A 17,668-nucleotide genomic window follows, 5' to 3' on the forward strand; every position below is an offset into this window, starting at 1 on the left:
TGCAGATGGGAAAAGGATAATCGATACAATTCTAGATGTTGTCGTCTGTGATATTGATTTGACTCCAAAGGGGGTAGTCTTGAGTTGCTGTGGTGCTGTCATCATCGTTGTCAGTGTGTCTACTGGTTTCATAGTCGTCATTCTTAGACTGAAAATTAGTCGATTTTCGATTGGCAAGGCGTCTCTTGGTCAAGTTGGTGTCGTAGTCGTCATTCTGAGATTGGAAATCAGTCGATTTTTGATTGTCAGCGTGACTGCTAGTGGCATGGTCTCTAAAATGAGTCGATTTTGGATTGTCAGCGTGTTTGCTGGTGTTACAGTCGTCTATTTGAGACTCAAAATGAGTCGAATTTTGATTGTCAGCGTGTTTGCTGGTGTTACAGTCGTCTATTTGAGACTCAAAATGAGTCGAATTTTGATTGTCAGCGTGTTTGCTGGTGTTACAGTCGTCTATTTGAGACTCAAAATGAGTCGAATTTTGATTGTCAGCGTGTTTGCTGGTGTTATAGTCGTTATTCTGAGATTCAAAGATTTACGATTGTCAGAGTGTCTCTTGGTCTCATAGTTGTCATTCTGAGACTCATAATCAGTCGATTATGGATTGTGAGCGTGTTTGCTGGTGTCACAGTCGTCTTTCTGAGACTCAAAATCAGTCGATTTTGGTTTGTCAGCGTGTTTGCTGGTGTTAAAGACGTCATTCTGAATCTCAAAATGAACCGATGTTTTTTTGGCAGTGTGTCTGTTAGGGTCATACTCATCATTCTGATACTCAAAATGAGTCGAAACTTGATTGCCAGCGTGTATGTTGGTGTCACAATCGTGAGTCTGAGATTGAAAATCAGACCGTGTGCGGGTCGTTTGCAATGCGATGTCAACAGACGGCCCCCTACGGCACAGCCAACAGTGGATCCTCTGCAGGAGCAGCGCACGGAACTGAGAGACGAAGATCATATAGAAGATCACGTTGATTGAAGAGTTCAACACTTCCAATAAATCCCCAACGGCGTACTGAAGGTTTTCGCAGAAATAGTGACAATGATGTGGGTGTGTTGGTTTGATCGTCAACATGGATACCAAACTGACGGGATATGCGATGGTTGTGGAAACGCTGAGGCAAACGACGGCGGGAAGCATGTGGTAGACTGTCGACGAGTACGAGTGGGCTCGACGTTTTATATTGTGCACAAAGAGTTTCCTTCTGTGCGAGACAAGCTTGTACACCAGGCTGATGTTCAGACACACCAGCACCAACACTGGGAGAACCATGCACATAGCATGTACAACGTAATACGTTGTGAGACGAGCGTGGCTGAAGAAGACTGCGGTGATCACGTACGGAAAACCCCCCAGAAAAGAAAAGCAAAGCATGAGTACACAGCAGACAATCGCACGACGTTTCGACACCAAAGTTATCATTCGAAACGGTCTATACACCGCGATCCATCTCACTATGATCAGAGCTAGCGTTGTGTGCACCGTGACGAGACGGCTGTAGATGTAGAGACTGAAAAATAGCATCGGCGCTGGGACTAAGTAACACAATTTCCTGAGTAGAAATTCCATAACCAGGAATATATCCGACACAGCCAGGACCTTCATGAACAGGGTTGTCGGGTTGAAGCGTGACTCCGCACTCCACACAAGTAAGCACACGATGTTTCCACACACACCTAACACTGCAACAGGACTAATGATGTACTTGTTTAACACTGTTTCGGCTGGATGTGTAGATAAATCTGTCGGTGGACTATGTGTGGAAGCGTTTGCAACGTCAGTAAACATGTCCTTGATATCCGGGTTCGAGTCCTGACACGTCGTGTTCATTGTCGTGCATTTGCAAGATCACTGAACGGAGAACATAAAAGAAGATAATTCTAAAAAAAAAAGCGTCATTGTTGATGACGTAATCCTGATGCAAAAGGTTCAGACAAGACTAGTGTGTGTTTTTTAGAGCATGAAACGTCTTCAAATCCAGCTTTTACTTCACGCGTTTGCCACAACTTGCAGGACCCCGTGACCCAGCATAATCAACAGACCCAAAGTGCAATTACATAAACAAGATGGCGCCAGCTTATTCAAAGTTAGCTTGGGCAACAGCTTATCCCCGAGTACGCTAGTACTAGGGCTCAGCAGACTTTAATTGTCTGTCTGTGTGTGTGTGTGTGTGTGTGTGTGTGTGTGTGTGTGTGTGTCTCGACTTAACAGCTTATTGCTGGGAAACTACTGGGCGCAGCTCGTTCAAAAGTTGATACACTAACTTGATAATAGGTCCGATTGATCGTATTAAAACTTCATAATGTTACCTATGACCTAAATGCGAAATAAACCACAAAAAAACGACTTGGCGGTGGGAGGAATTTGCGGTGCAACAGCCAGCCAGGCAGTCTGATAGAACGGTGCAAGGTCTCGGCCAACCAAGACTATGGCATACTCGTAGCAAAGCCGCCGAATGGTACCGTAAACCAAGAATAGTGACGTAATTACGTCACGGTCGAAAGTCTTTGACGTCAATGCCTCCCTGTAGTCTTTTTCTCTCGCGCGGTGTGTGTGTGTGTGTGTTCATTTTGTGCACATGTGTTATTGTTACTGTTTGTGTGTGTGTGTGTGTGTGTGTGTGTGTGTGTGTGTGTGTGTGTGTGTGTGTGTGTGTGTGTGTGTGTGTACGTGCATGAGTCTGTACTCGTGTGTGTGTGTGTGTGTGTGTGTGTGTGTGTGTGTGTGTGTGTGTGTGTGTGTAAGAAAGAAAGAGAGAGAGGGAGGGAGTGAGGGAGAGAAAGAGAGAGTGTGTGTGTGTGTGTGTGTGTGTGTGTGTGTGTGTGTGTTGTGTGTGTGTGTGTGTGTGTGTGTGTGTGTGTGTGTGTGTGTGTGTGAATGTCTGAAGAGTACTCGGGTCCAGCGCGAGCGTTTTTTTATTCAAAGTTAGCTTAGGCAACGAAGGATTTTAGGGACGTCATCGAATAGTCATATTACAGAAGGAAATGTACAGCAAGTGAACGTAGCGCATTTTGGCTCTATTTTATAGACGGAGAGGCTTGAAGAGAATAATAATAACTAATTCCCGACCCAAAATCAGACCGGAATGGTCGTAATTACGCAGAATTTAGTGTTTTCTGTTGTTTGCAACCGGATGACACCATCGCCATCGTCATCGGCATCGCCATTCGATGACGTCCCAAATCCTTCGTTGCCTAAGCTTGAAGCCATCTTGTTAGCGTAGGTGACCTAAATGACCCAATACATGTGAAGACCATACTTTTGTTGGGGGAACTTGAACTTCGGTTAAAAAACACGTTGCAAAATTGCGTGGAGACTTTTCTACAACATGCATACACCAGTTAACAGTTTTGGCGTTTACATGGAACGAAGAAGGAAAGCGGAAGAGGGAGAAGAGGGAGAAGTACAAACACAAAACAAGTCGCGTAAGGCGAAAATACAACATTTAGTCAAGTAGCTGTCGAACTCACAGAATGAAACTGAACGCAACGCAACGCAGCAAGACCGTATACTCGTAGCATCGTCACCACCGCCCGTGGCAAAGGCAGTGCCAGTGGAATTGACATGAAGAGCGGGGTATTCGTTGCGCTGAGAAGGATAGCACGCTTTTCTGTACCTTTCTTCGTTTTAACTTTCTGAGTGTGTTTTTAATCCAAACATATCATATCTATATGTTTTTGGAATCAGGAACCGAGAAGGAATAAGATGAAAGTGTTTTTAAATTGATTTCGAAAAAAACATTTTGATAATAATTTTTATATATTTAATTTTCAGAGCTTGTTGTTAATCCAAATATAACATATTTATATGTTTTTGGAATCAGCAAATGATGGAAAATAAGATGAACGTAAATTTGGATCGTTTTATAAAAAAATATTATTTTTACAATTTTCAGATTTTTAATGACCAAAGTCATTAATTAATTTTTAAGCCACCAAGCTGAAATGCAATACCGAAGTCCGGGCTTCGTCGAAGATTACTTGACCAAAATTTCAACCAATTTGGTTGAAAAATGAGGGCGTGACAGTGCCGCCTCAACTTTCACGAAAAGCCAGATATGACGTCATCAAAGACATTTATCAAAAAAATGAAAAAAACGTCTGAGGATATAATACCCAGAAACTCTCATGTCAAATTTCATAAAGATCGGCCCAGTAGTTTAGTCTGAATCGCTCTACACACACACACACACACAGAGACAGACACACACACACACACACACACACACACACACACACACACACACACACACACACACACACACGCACATTCACCACGACCCTCGTCTCGATTCCCCCCTCTATGTTAAAACATTTAGTCAAAACTTGACTAAATGTAAAAAGAGCACTAAACTATAATTGGTATATGTCAAAGTGGTGGGGTGTTCTTATCCAACGTTACATTCTGGTCAGATCGGAGCTACTAGTTAGCCAAACTGGTTAGTTTTCATGGGGAAGGACTGGGACTTTCAGATACTATCTGGGACGATAATTTGGACTTGCATGTTGTTGTTCGTTAATCAAACACGAACGACGGGTGCAGTGGCCGAGTGGTTAAGACGCCGGTCACCCAAGCGGAAGGCTGTGGGTTCGAATCCCGGCAGCGCCTGGTGGGTTAAGGGTGAAGATTTTCCGATCTCCCCGGTCAACGTGTGTGCAGACCTGCATAGTGCATTATCCATCTTTGTCTCTACACGCAAGCACAAGATCAAAGCGCACGAAAAAAATCCTACAATCCATGTCAGAGTTCGGTGGGTTATAGAAACACAAAACTACCAAGAATTCATTCCCCGAAAGCGGCGAAAGGCTGCTTGAAAGGCGAGGTAAAAACGACCATACACGTAAAAACCCACCCGAGCAAAAACACGAGTTTACGAAGGAGTTTCAGCCCATGAGCGCAGAAGAAGATGAAGAAAACAGGAACATTGAACGCGCATACAGGCGTCTGCCCACAGGTCATCGAAGCAGGACTCTTGACGTGCAAGGCGGAATGGTCAATCGGTCAACTGATGAATCAAAACCGCAATCACACATTGACCGGTCCACCACATCCACAGTCAGTGACTCATGTCGATGCGTGTTGTGCGTCATGCGCTGTTTCGTGGCACCGCCTGGTACCGTCCGCTCCAGTCGTGTGCGTGTGTGTGTGTGTGTGTGTGTACGTGCGTGCGCGCCGTGTGTGTGTGTGTGTCTGTGTGTGTGTCTGCCCGTCTGTCTGACGATCGGTCGGTCAATCTGTTGTGCTGCTGTTGATGTTGTTTTGTTTTATTAATGTTCATTGTTGCTATTTTTGTTTGAATTTTGTATGTGGATTTTGTTCAAGGGCGGAATGTAGGAGGGGGCGTATGTATGAAACGACAATATTTATAACCAAGTTCCTGTTGTTTGGTTATGTTTCATGTTTACCCATTTTTGCCGAAGGAATGTGGCAAGAGAAACACGCTTGTGAAAGTTTACGTCGGGGTTTATGGGACGGGGATCCGGGGGGATGGCGAGGGGGATGTTTTGAACAAGACTGCGGCGAGCAAGTGGAATTTTTACGTGTGGAAATCACCTGATATTGCTTCATACATTTCATCCTAGTGTCTGGTTTATCTTGCAAATGCTTCACACACACACACAAACACACACACACACACACACACACACACACACGCACACACACACACACACTGCATACACATACACAAACAAACACACACGTACACACACACACGTACACACACACACGTACACACACACACATATATATCTATATCTATATATATCATACCTATCATACAGACACTAAACAAATCAAAATCGCTTCCCATGATGCTGACATTCTATCCTTTAAACACATGCCATTTCTAAACAAAGTACACACACACACACACACACACACACACTCTCTCTCTCTCTCTCTCTCTCTCTCTCTCTCTCTCTCTCTCTCTCTCTCTCTCTCTCGAACTGAACTGGAAATAAAACATAAAACAACTCAGAAATCTCATTCTTTTGTTTCAAGCATCCAAACTACAAAAACATTCATGATCATTGCAGCATGCATAACATTCACATATGTGTTTTATATTCCGATGATAATCAGGGCAAACATAAATAATCTAAAAACATTTTCTGAAGCGTGCATTATTAAACATATTAGATCCGAAATGTGTAAATGCACAAGTGTCACACAGTTACATACATCAAAGTGTTTTGCAATTATGTTGGGTTTATTGTGCCAAATAGTCTTGTTGTCAGCCACAACATGTCTCTAATTGAGATGATAAAGTAAGCTTGAAAATATATTGCACGACAATCATTTGTAGTATTACATTGTGCTGCATTGTAGCGTATTGTGGTGTAGTGTATTGTACATGGTGACCCACACAATAATGCCACGCACACAAACAATGCCACCCACACAAAAAATGCCACCCACACAAATGTTAAAGGCAGAGTAAGCCTCCCGTAAACCATCACAGATACGGTCAGGCTTTTACACACAGTACAAACACCATTTCATTTAAACACTCACCAATTGAGAACATCCTAGGTGCCCTCCGTAAAGAGCGAACAATTTTCAAAGAATTTATTTTTGCGTGGTTTATCTTACCCCTGAGCCGTCATGAACCCGTGTGATCCAGTTTTCCCTTTTCACAATGCAGTCGTCATAGTTAGTCATTTGAATGCGACTCGACGTGAGCTTATCTACAATAGCACGTTTTTTTTATGCACGAAACAACGGCTGTGGTTCACAAGAACTCTAGCGATGGCGTTTGACTGTTGAGAGGAACGGCGATTTGCACTGATAAACCGGCCGTCGTCTGCTACGACCCTTGCGTGACCCTGCTTCCGGGCTTTTCTTTTTATATTTAGTCAAGTTTTGACTAAATATTTTAACATCGAGGGGGAATCGAAACGAGGGTCGTGGTGTATGTGCGTGTGTGCGTGTGTGTGTGTGTCTGTGTGTGTGTCTGTGTGTGTGTGTGTGTGTGTAGAGCGATTCAGACTAAACTACTGGACCGATCTTTATGAAATTTGACATGAGAGTTCCTGGGTATGAAATCTCGGAACGTTTTTTTCATTTTTTTGATAAATGTCTTTGATGACGTCATATCCGGCTTTTCGTGAAAGTTGAGGCGGCACTGTCACGCCCTCATTTTTCAACCAAATTGGTTGAAATTTTGGTCAAGTAATCTTCGACGAAGCCCGGGGTTCGGTATTGCATTTCAGCTTGGTGGCTTAAAAATTAATTAATGACTTTGGTCATTAAAAATCTGAAAATTGTAAAAAAAAATAAAAATTTATAAAACGATCCAAATTTACGTTTATCTTATTCTCCATCATTTGCTGATTCCAAAAACATATAAATATGTTATATTCGGATTAAAAACAAGCTCTGAAAATTAAATATATAAAAATTATTATCAAAATTTTTTTTTCGAAATCGTTTTAAAAACACTTTCATCTTATTCCTTGTCGGTTCCTGATTCCAAAAACATATAGATATGATATGTTTGGATTAAAAACACGCTCAGAAAGTTAAAACGAAGAGAGGTACAGAAAAGCGTGCTATGCAGCATAGCGTAACCACTACCCCGCTCTTCTTGTCAATTTCACTGCCTATGCCGTGAGCGGTGGACCACGAGTATACGGTCTTGCTGCGTTGCATTGCGTTCAGTTTCATTCTGTGAGTTCGACAGCTACTTGACTAAATATTGTATTTTCGCCTTACGCGACTTGTTTTAAACTTTCACAACTTCGAATTGTTCTGATCTTGTCTTGATGAAAAACGAATTCTTTTATGATTAAAGAATGTTTGTGTAACAAGCTGTCAATTTATTATTTAGATTTTAAAAGTTAGGTCTAGCGCAAAAACGAGGCGCCGTTGTTGTTAACGGAACAAATCTACGAAAATAAATTCTTTGAAAATGTCTCACGCTCGACAGAAAGCAGCCAGGATGTTCCCGTTCGGTGAGCGTTCAAATGGAAGTATGCTTGTACTGTATTTAGACGCTCGGGGAGCTCTGTGATGGTTTACGGGAGGCTTACTGTGCCTTTAATAACGTTTAAACCTGTTGACCGAATTACTTCATATTTTGTGTACAGTAACTTCAGCTTATGCATGACAAGTCAAGTCCTCGAAGTAGAAAGTCTGTAGGTCAAATGGTCTGACTTTTGTGCAAATTGAAGAAAAGTGTCCAAATTCGGGAATCGACTCAACAGCACGAGGTTTGACATTGAGCGGTAGCAGACCTGTTTACCCCCAGAAGTGTTTTGGAGTAATGCTCAGCCCCAAAAATAGTAATCCTGGCACAAAAATAGTAATCATCCAGCATTCGTCGCCAATTACAACGCACATGTCAACTGTGTCTGCGAAACGCAATCATGCACATATATCCATCATTCACAAACAAAACACATCAGTCAGTTTTTGTAGTTATCATAATTTCAAAGAAGATCACACCAAAAGCACATGCATCACTGATTCTTTTTCTTTTGCTCGTAGTAGGCCTTTTTCAGTGTGTCAAGCGCTTCTCTACTGTACTTGCGCTTGCCGAATGAGTGAGGGCGAGACTTCACCACTAGAATAAGGCTCTCCAGCGTCTCATCAGACAGACATGATCTCTGGTCAGTCCTGTGCTTTTTCACCCCATTTTGCCATTGAAAAAAACCAATGCCAAACATGTGAATTGACCACACACACACACACACACACACACACACAAATATATTTTTTTGTTTTACATTTTTTTTATTTATGAAAATCGTAGTCTTGACACGGATAGCGGAATGGCGTATTTTTTGCAGAAAATCGTAATAAATTACGCCAAAAATGAAAGGGTAAACAGGTCTGCGGTAGGCACACCTACCTGATTTAAACCCTCCAGAATTTTACCTTTTAGATTATCTGAATGTCTGAGTATACAAAATCATCCCCTTCACCCAAAGATCATCGGTGACTTGAAGGAAGCAGTTACAGCTATGTTCAGAGCAATCCCTAGACAGGGAAGCGTTGGTGTCAATGACAATTTTGGAGATGTGATTTGGAACACATTTTGGAGAGAAGGTAAAAGTTAAGTCGGGCAATTTTACACACAGACTGGAAACATTGTGGAATTGTTGTGAACAAACTAAAGTTCATGCTCAACAACTATGAAGATATTCGCTAAACTCAAATGTCTGGAAAAATAACCCCCTTCGTTGTAAAGTTACACGTGCGCAATTATGAGCAAAATTCATCAATGACAGAAACGCATTCCTCCATAGGAACTGCTTTGATCCTACCTGTAATAGCTGTATTCAAGTCACTGTTTGTCTTATGTGGGTATACTAGGTTCTTCAAAGAACCCCAAAGGTAACAATCTGGAGCGCTTAAATCGGGTTAGTATGGCTACCGCTGAATTTCCAACCTCGTACTGTTGAGTCGATCCCCAAATTTGGAAACAAAAGTCAGATTGAGCTACAAACTGGCTACTTTGTGGACTGGACTTTTCATGCATAAGCTGAAGTTACTGCACACCAGATATGAAGTAATTCGGTCAACAGATGTAAACGTAATTAGCATTTGTGTGGGATGCAGTTGTTTTGGTCACCCGGATTGTTATTGTATTGTGGCGTATTATTGATGCATTGTATTGTATTATATTCTGTTATACTGACAACACATTTCTGTATGTTGCACATTCAGATAATAAAGTTGTATTGAATTGAATTCTTGGATCCCAACATCAATTTGCCTTGCTTTGCAGGTGTTTTTTTCATTTTTAAATTATTAAAAACTAAGACGTCGTCTGCTTACAGCTATCGACATTGGTCTGATTCTTTGAAGCCCCTGATATACGCTTAAATATCAATTTATCGATGTCAACTGCAAGAATTTCTGGCGTGGACAGCACAACGTGACCTTTCTGACGTCAATTTACCCAATGCGTTCAAAACGAGAAGGTGAGTGCATCAATAAGACGTCACGAAATACACATATTTTCTCCTCTTTCTCTGCCTACGGATTCGAAAATACAGGATTACAAGTTTGTCTTGCTATACGTTTGTTCAACTAAAGACAGTTATATAATGGAAGGGTGCTGGTTCAGAGCGACGCTTAGTTCTCGAGATAGGTGTGACCAGATGACGTCATTACTTTCGTCATCGGAGATCTTTCGTATTTCAATCAGTGTCATTTCCCAGTTCTGTGTTCTGCGGTCGTTTTGACTGGCTTGACAAGTTGAGAAAACCAATGACACTTCATTTTTGCGAAGCAACTGAATATGAAAAGAAAAGAAAGCGTGCAGAAGTATGTTTGGGTCCTGCAAGACTTTATGACCAACGATTTCTCCCTTGGAAGTAAATGAAGATGTCTGCTTTTCGTGGGTGTGGAAGAACTGCTCATAATTAACATAGCACTCCGGCCCTGTTCCTTTTTTCGTCACACCCAAAACCGTAATTTGTTTTGGGCGACGCAGCATTAATAGCAGGATGAACAACATCCAGCATAAAAAAATGGTTTTTTTTTATCTCAAGCATTCTCTCACTCAACAATAAACGAATAAAGAAAACGTCAAACATTCTGAAAACATATATTACCACCCATTCAATATTCTGTGGTAACGACACCAACTGTGACGTCATGCACACGTACGTCTTACGTGAAACAAAACACTCCTGACATTTCTTCTCAGTTTTACGTTGACTCTGAATCAGTCGCTCTCTCTTGGCCAAGTAAATGCAAAGGAGTGGAAATGCACGATCAACACGGTTCATCTTATGACGAGGTTTGAGACAACATTTCAGCTGTGAATATTAATATTTTGAGGTGAGTGGTTGGCTGCAGCTTGGCGGTCACGTGTTTTCTTAGACTGACAGACATTCAAAGGTCGGAGGGGTCCATGTTGATGAAAATTTTTCAAATGTTAATATTTTTTATAAATTAATCTCATATGATCGGAAGGCGACAAGCACCATTCGACAAGCCAATGAAGACAGCCGATTTTGACTGTTTTTTCTCTCACCATTTTCAACTCTGTCTTAGCAAAAATATTACACATCGAGCCGTCGGAGGTGAAATCAACACCACGTAGGTCACTTACTCAGAGGATAGCGATTTTGTCACTGGATTTACACTGTCTAGTTGAATTGATAACGTGAGAGGAGTTCGGTATTGTTCCCAGGATTCGGTCTTTTATGCATACTTTCTTGATCTGTTCATTGTTCGGACTCGTAGGCCGCTCGAATTCCGATGTCTTTTACACTTAGGATGTATTCTAACACCGGCAACAACTTTTTGCGGCCAAATCAATCTGACCAATATAATGTTTAGAAGCCAGATCCAACTGACCTATTGTCCTGTGTGTCTGGGTACAACACTGGTGATTGTCTGCAGCTGGTTCACGGGTGTCCTATGGCTGACTTACAAACACGGTTCTGAGGGGTCCTCCTTCTTCTCCTGCCTTCCCGTCGCCATGCTAGACTGTCAAGGTTGGCGATGGGACGAAGTCTGCAGGGCCGGACTACCGGGGGGGTTATGGGGGTTGCGCAACCCCCCCCCCCCCTAGCCTAAACATGTACCTTACTTATTTAATTTTTTTTTATTATTGCTTATTTTATGCCGTTTCATGCAAGGAGCGACCATTTTCCTATCTCAGAATATGACCTACCCGTCAGCTTCAGGAGGCTTCGCCCCCTGACCCCCACAACGAGGGGGGGGGGGTTCTAGGGTTTCTGGACCCCCCCCCCCCCCCCCCCAGCCAAAAAATAAAAATATTGAATGAGGTATGCATTTCTTTATTTTACATTGAGTTTCAATTTTTGGGGTATTAATCAGTGACAAAATCTGCTGCCTGAAACTGGTAATGATCATCCTCAGAATGCACCAGATTGCACCATTTTGCATCCTTTTTTTCAAAATTTTCCGGGGGGGCATGCCCCCGGAACCCCCTAGCAAGCTAGGCGCTTCGCGCCGTCGTCTCGGCGCTTCGCGCCGTCGTCTCGGCGCTTCGCGCCTTCACACCCATATCTTCACAATATACTTTTGAAAAAAAACAGTCATAAAATGAACTGATCCGCCCCTGCCGCCAGGGAGGACATCCCCCTGGGCCACCACTGGCAACCCCCCCCCCCCTCCTCTTCGCCTAGTCCGGCCCTGGTCTGCAGTTCTCCGCAGGGACTCCGCCGGACCACACAGTTTCTCCTTCAGGTCCACCATTTCTGGCCCAAACGTTGTCAGCAGCACTTTTGTCTCGTGTCCCTAACGGGCGCAGTGGCAGAGTGGATAAGGCGTCGGCCTCCCAAGCGGAAGATCGTGGGTTCGAATCCCGGCTGCGCCTGGCGGGTTAAGGGTGGAGATTTTTCCGATAACCCAGGTCAACGTATGTGCAGACCTGCCAGTGCCTTATCCCCTTTCGTGTGTACACGCGAGAACAAGGCCAAGTGTGCACGGAAAAGTTCCTGTAATCCATGTCAGAGTTCGGTGAGTCATAGAAACACGAAAATACTAAGCATGTACCCCCCTTAAGTTGCGTACGTATGGCTGCCTAAATGGCGGGGTAAAAACGGTCATTGACGTAAAAACATACTCGTGCAAAAAACACGAGTGTACGTGTGAGTTTCAGCCCATGAATGCAGAAGAAGAAGAAGAAGACATCTCGTATCCCTCAACAAGTACTGGATCCACAAATACTCAGTGGATAGCGATTTTGACAGTCGATACGGGATTTGAAATGTCAAGTTTTCAAACTGTGAGCTGGTTCACGGCTGATAAACGCTTCGGATGGATCCAACACGGGGTCAGCAGCACTTTTTCGCCTCATGTTCCCCGCTCCCGTGCACGTTAATACCGGAGCCCTCAAGCCAGAGTTTGTCTCTGTCGTGCATCTCTGTCCTGTGTTTGAACTTGTGCACAAGGTGCTCACACACTGACGTCAGGGCCTCCTCCACTCCTTCGCCTGTAAATACGGAAGGAGATAGTGGATCAGAATGTTATGTGCAGTTCGCCAACCTATATCTACACTCTAAACTGAAGTGTTCAACTTTTGAGCAAGTTTTGACCATTGTGTAACACTGCGTACATAGTTCTTCTGGCAAAAGTATCACGCATGGTGTTCACTAGTGTTTAAGGTGAAGTCTTGTGAACATTATGTCTTTATTATGCGTGCCTCTTTTGCTAGTAGAACTATTTTCTATTTTTATAAAGTGTCAAAAATTGTTACAGAAATGTGTTCAAGTGAGGAACATTTCTGTTCAGCGTGAAGGGAATGCCACGTGCAGTTCATTCATACCTATCTATAACGACTACCCAAGTGACTAATTAAAAGTGGTCTCTATGAACAGGTGATCGCTATGGAAACCATAAAAATAACTCGTCAGGGATCCTTCGGAGTTGTCGTAATAGGCAGGTGCTGTTTGCCGATAGGTTGTCGCAAGGACACACACACACACACACACACACACACACACACACACACACACACACACACACACACACACACACACTCACTTACACACACTCGCACACAGACACACACACACACACATTGATATATATGGGGAGATTTATATAGCGCTTGACGTTCTCTAAGCGCTTTTCATATTAATTTCTGCCGTGTGAGATGGAATTTTTTACACAATAGATCACGCATTCACATCGGCCAGTAAATCTCAAGCCATTACGGCGAATATTTACTTTTCACGGCCTATTATTCCAAGTCACACGGGTATTTGGTGGACATTTTTTATCTATTCCTATACAATTTTGCCAGGAAAGACCCTTTTGTCAATCGTGGGATCTTTAACGTGCACACTCCAATGTAGTGTACACGAAGGGACCTCGGTTTTTCGTCTCATCCGAAAGACTAGCACTTGAACCCACCACCTGGGCTAGGAAAGGGGGAAGAAAATTGCTTACGCCCCGACCCAGGGTCGAACTCGCAACCTCTCGCTTCCGAGGCAAGTGCACTTCCCAATCGGCCAACCAGTCCCTACACACACACATACACATACACAACACACATACGCACACAGACACATCCACATAAATACACATACACACATACACCCCCCCGCCCCTCCACACTCACACCCACCCCCCCCTCCACACTCACACCCACCCCCCCACACACACACACACACACCACAACACAACACAACACTCAAATGACGTCAGAACCAAGTGACATCTACCCGTTTTCGCTGACGTCAAGAAGGCAGCCAAACAGTTGTTGCCCTCAGCAAAGGAGTTTAGGGTCTCGTCTGAGACTCCTCGTGTCAGATCGCTCTTATTTCCCACCAGAAAGCTGATCGCTGTAAGTGTTAGCAATATCAACACAATCATCATCATCATCATCATCATCATCATCATCATCATCATCATCATCATCATCATCATCATCATCGTCGTCGTCGTCGACACGTCCTTGTTAACATCGTATTTATTATTAACATCATCGTCATCGTCAACGTTTATGTTAACGTGATGACCGCGTTCGTAACACATCTATTATCATATGTCTCATTGTCGTCGAAATTTGCATCGGTCTCGGATAGCAATATTTGCTAAAGAGACGATACAAATATCAACCTTTGTCGTCGTGCTCATATATACAACATCGTCGTCGTCGTTGTTTTATTCACTTTCTTTATCGTAATTGTCGTCGTCTCAGTGATTGGTATCAAATCATTGTCATCATCGTCATATTTAACATAATTGGGCCAGTCTTTCGTGTCGCCAGATATAGGAATTACTTTTTTTCCCCCATATTTCAAGTTCTTCAGTTTAACCCGTTCTAAAGTCTCTTAACTAGGCTAAGGTGCACGAAGTGAAACTGGGTGCCACCCAACTGGTTAGGAATAAGCCGTGGGATCTGATTGGAAATCACAGCACAACTCAATTTCAACTAATCAGACCCCGCGGCTGCGCCCCACCCACATGGGTGGCACCTAGTTTCGCTTCTTGCACCTCAGCCCTGCATACCAGCCCTGCATACCAGCCCAGCATACCAGCCCTGCATACCAGCCCAGTCAATCTATCAATATGAGGCTTATATCGCGCGTATTCCGTGGGTACAGTTCTAAGCGCAGGGATTTTTGTTTTAATTTTTTTTTATGCAATTTATATCGCGCACATATTCAAGGCGCAGGGATTTATTTATGCCGTGTGAGATGGAATTTTGTTACACTATACATCACGCATTCACATCGGCCAGCAGATGGCAGCCATTTCGGCGCATATCCTACTTTTCACGGCCTATTATTCCAAGTCACACGGGTATTTTGGTGGACAGTTTTATCTATGCCTATACAATTTTGCCAGGAAAGACCCTTTTGTCAATCGTGGGATCTTTAACGTGCACACCCCAATGTAGTGTACACGAAGGGACCTCGGTTTTTCGTCTCATCCGAAAGACTAGCACTTGAACCCACCACCTAGGTTAGGAAAGGGGGGAGAAAATTGCTAACGCCCTGACCCAGGGTCGAACTCGCAACCTCTCGCTTCCGAGCGCAAGTGCGTTACCACTCGGCCACCCAGTCCCAGCATACCAGCCCATTTCTCTTACTTCGACCATAACTGGTATTGGGACGACCTTTTAACCTTGTCACCAGAACACATTTAGAATGAACACTTGCATCTACTGACCATTGGGTGCAGTGTCGTTGACGTCATGCTGCCAGCGGGAGAGGGGGTACAGGGTGGAGGCGTCGTCCAGACTGAAGACGAGAAGGGCAGCGTTGGTGTTGCGGTAATAGTTGCGGGTCAGGGTTCGATACCTCTCCACGCCTGCCGTGTCCCACAGTGTTAGCTGGGGAAAAAATGAGTGAGTGAGTGAGGTGAGTGAGGTGAGTGAGTGAGTGAGTACTAAGTGAGTGAGTGAGTGAGTATTAAGTGACTGAGTGAGTGATTGAGTACTAAGTGAGTGTGTGAGTGAGTTAGTACTAATTGAGTGAGTGAGTGAGTACTAAGTGAGTGAGTGAGTTGAGTGAGAGGAGTGAGTGAGTGAGTGAGTGATGACCAATTAATCATTCATAACATCAGGTTGTAAATCAAACCAGATTCTTTCAAGGAAAAGTGTCTCTAACAATGTCGGGCAGCTGTCTCAAACGAGACGAAACTCCGTTGCGGAAATTACGCATACATGTCCATTGTTTCAATCATTGTGTGAAGTATATATACATATGAAAGCAATTTTAAGTTAGACATTGACACAAATAGGTTCAGCCAAAATTGTAGTTTGAAATAAATAATTGAGCCCTCTCAAACACACCTTTAAAGATGCCGTACTTCCCGCCTACACAATCTGTGTTTCTGGTTAGGCTTTTGAATGAAATAAGAAATTCTCTTTGCTTTTGCGCATTGTAAATATGAACAGCTTGGCTGCTCTCTGTGGAATTTCTTTTGTACTAACTTAATTTCACAGCCAGACAAAGGTGTCACAAACTAGATGCAGCAAAACAAAACAAAACAAATCAAACAAAAACTGCCACTCTGCGGCACAGAGGCACTCAAACTCTGGGTATGTGCCGATGTGGCTGAAATTTACCAAGACATTATGGCAACCTATGGCATTATATGTGTGCGGAAAATGTCAGAATAATCTCTCCGCTAACCTATAACCCATACGCTGAGGTTTCCAAAGCGAGTTGAGATCGTTCTCCATGGTAAGTGGAGATGGTCTCATTTGTGCGTGTTCAAGCCACCGACACACTATTGTATTGACATCATCTCAGTACAGCCCATATTCACCATTACGTTGCCATGGTGAGAGGAGGCTGCTCTCGTGTACGTGTCATCACCAGTGACATCTCACACGATCCCCACCCAACCTATACGAACCTTGACGATCCCCATCCAACCCATACCAACCATGACGATCCCCATCCAACCCATACCAACCTTGACGATTCCCATCCAACCCATACCAACCTTGACGATCCCCATCCAACCCATACCAACCTTGACGATCCCCATCCAACCCATACCAACCTTGACGATTCCCATCCAACCCATACCAACCTTGACGATCCCCATCCAACCCATACCAACCTTGACGATCTCCATCCAACCCATACCAACCTTGACGATCCCCATCCAACCCATACCAACCTTGACGATTCCCATCCAACCCATACCAACCTTGACGATTCCCATCCAACCCATACCAACCTTGACGATCTCCATCCAACCCATACCAACCTTGACGATCCCCATCCAACCCATACCAACCTTGACGATTCCCATCCAACCCATACCAACCTTGACGATTCCATACCGAGAGGAGATCTTCCTCGTATGCATGTCCACACCAACGACACACAATCTCATCTCAAATCATCTCATCCTTACCTAACCCATACTCTGACGTTTACACAGCGAGTTGAGATTGTATGATAGCGAGTGGAGATGGTCCACGTGTGCGTGTCCAAATCAACCAAACACAATCTCATCTCACAGCATCTAATCCTAACCCACACTGATCCACCTGATATCAATCAAATCCACACCCACCTTGACGATTCCATGGCGAGTTGAGATGGTCCTCGTATGCGTGTCAACGCCAACGGTGGCTGCCGTTGAGAATGACGCACTGAGGTCATGATGTAACGGCTGCGGATGACGTACACGCGAGAAAAGTGACGTCTTTCCAACTCCCGCCTCCCCGATGAGTATCACTTTAAAAGTAGGGCTGCTGTTGCCGTTACCATTG

The 17,668-nt window shown here is 43.7% G+C and overlaps 1 protein-coding gene and 1 non-coding gene across 3 annotated transcripts in view; one reads left to right on the forward strand and one right to left on the reverse strand.

Moving 5' to 3' along the window:
• Positions 1-11,711: 11,711 nt before the first annotated feature.
• LOC138969636 (ras-related protein Rab-25-like) overlaps positions 11,712-17,668 on the reverse strand; it is a 19,324-nt gene continuing 13,367 nt past the window's right edge. For both annotated transcript variants that reach the window (XM_070342497.1, XM_070342505.1), the window contains exons 2-5: positions 17,470-17,668; positions 15,604-15,766; positions 14,151-14,270; positions 11,712-12,916 (exon numbers count right to left, since the gene is read on the reverse strand). The exon at positions 17,470-17,668 is cut by the window's right edge and continues 113 nt beyond it. In XM_070342497.1, coding sequence (XP_070198598.1) covers positions 12,759-12,916; positions 14,151-14,270; positions 15,604-15,766; positions 17,470-17,668 — 640 coding nt within the window. In that variant the 3' untranslated portion in view covers positions 11,712-12,758. The remainder of the gene's footprint in view (positions 12,917-14,150; positions 14,271-15,603; positions 15,767-17,469) is intronic.
• Positions 12,226-12,298, forward strand: Trnag-ccc (transfer RNA glycine (anticodon CCC)). Its single transcript has one exon. It is a non-coding gene; the product is annotated as a tRNA-Gly (tRNA).

This window comes from Littorina saxatilis, linkage group LG1 (genome assembly GCF_037325665.1).
Source record: "Littorina saxatilis isolate snail1 linkage group LG1, US_GU_Lsax_2.0, whole genome shotgun sequence".
NCBI classification, from domain to species: Eukaryota; Metazoa; Mollusca; class Gastropoda; order Littorinimorpha; family Littorinidae; genus Littorina; species Littorina saxatilis.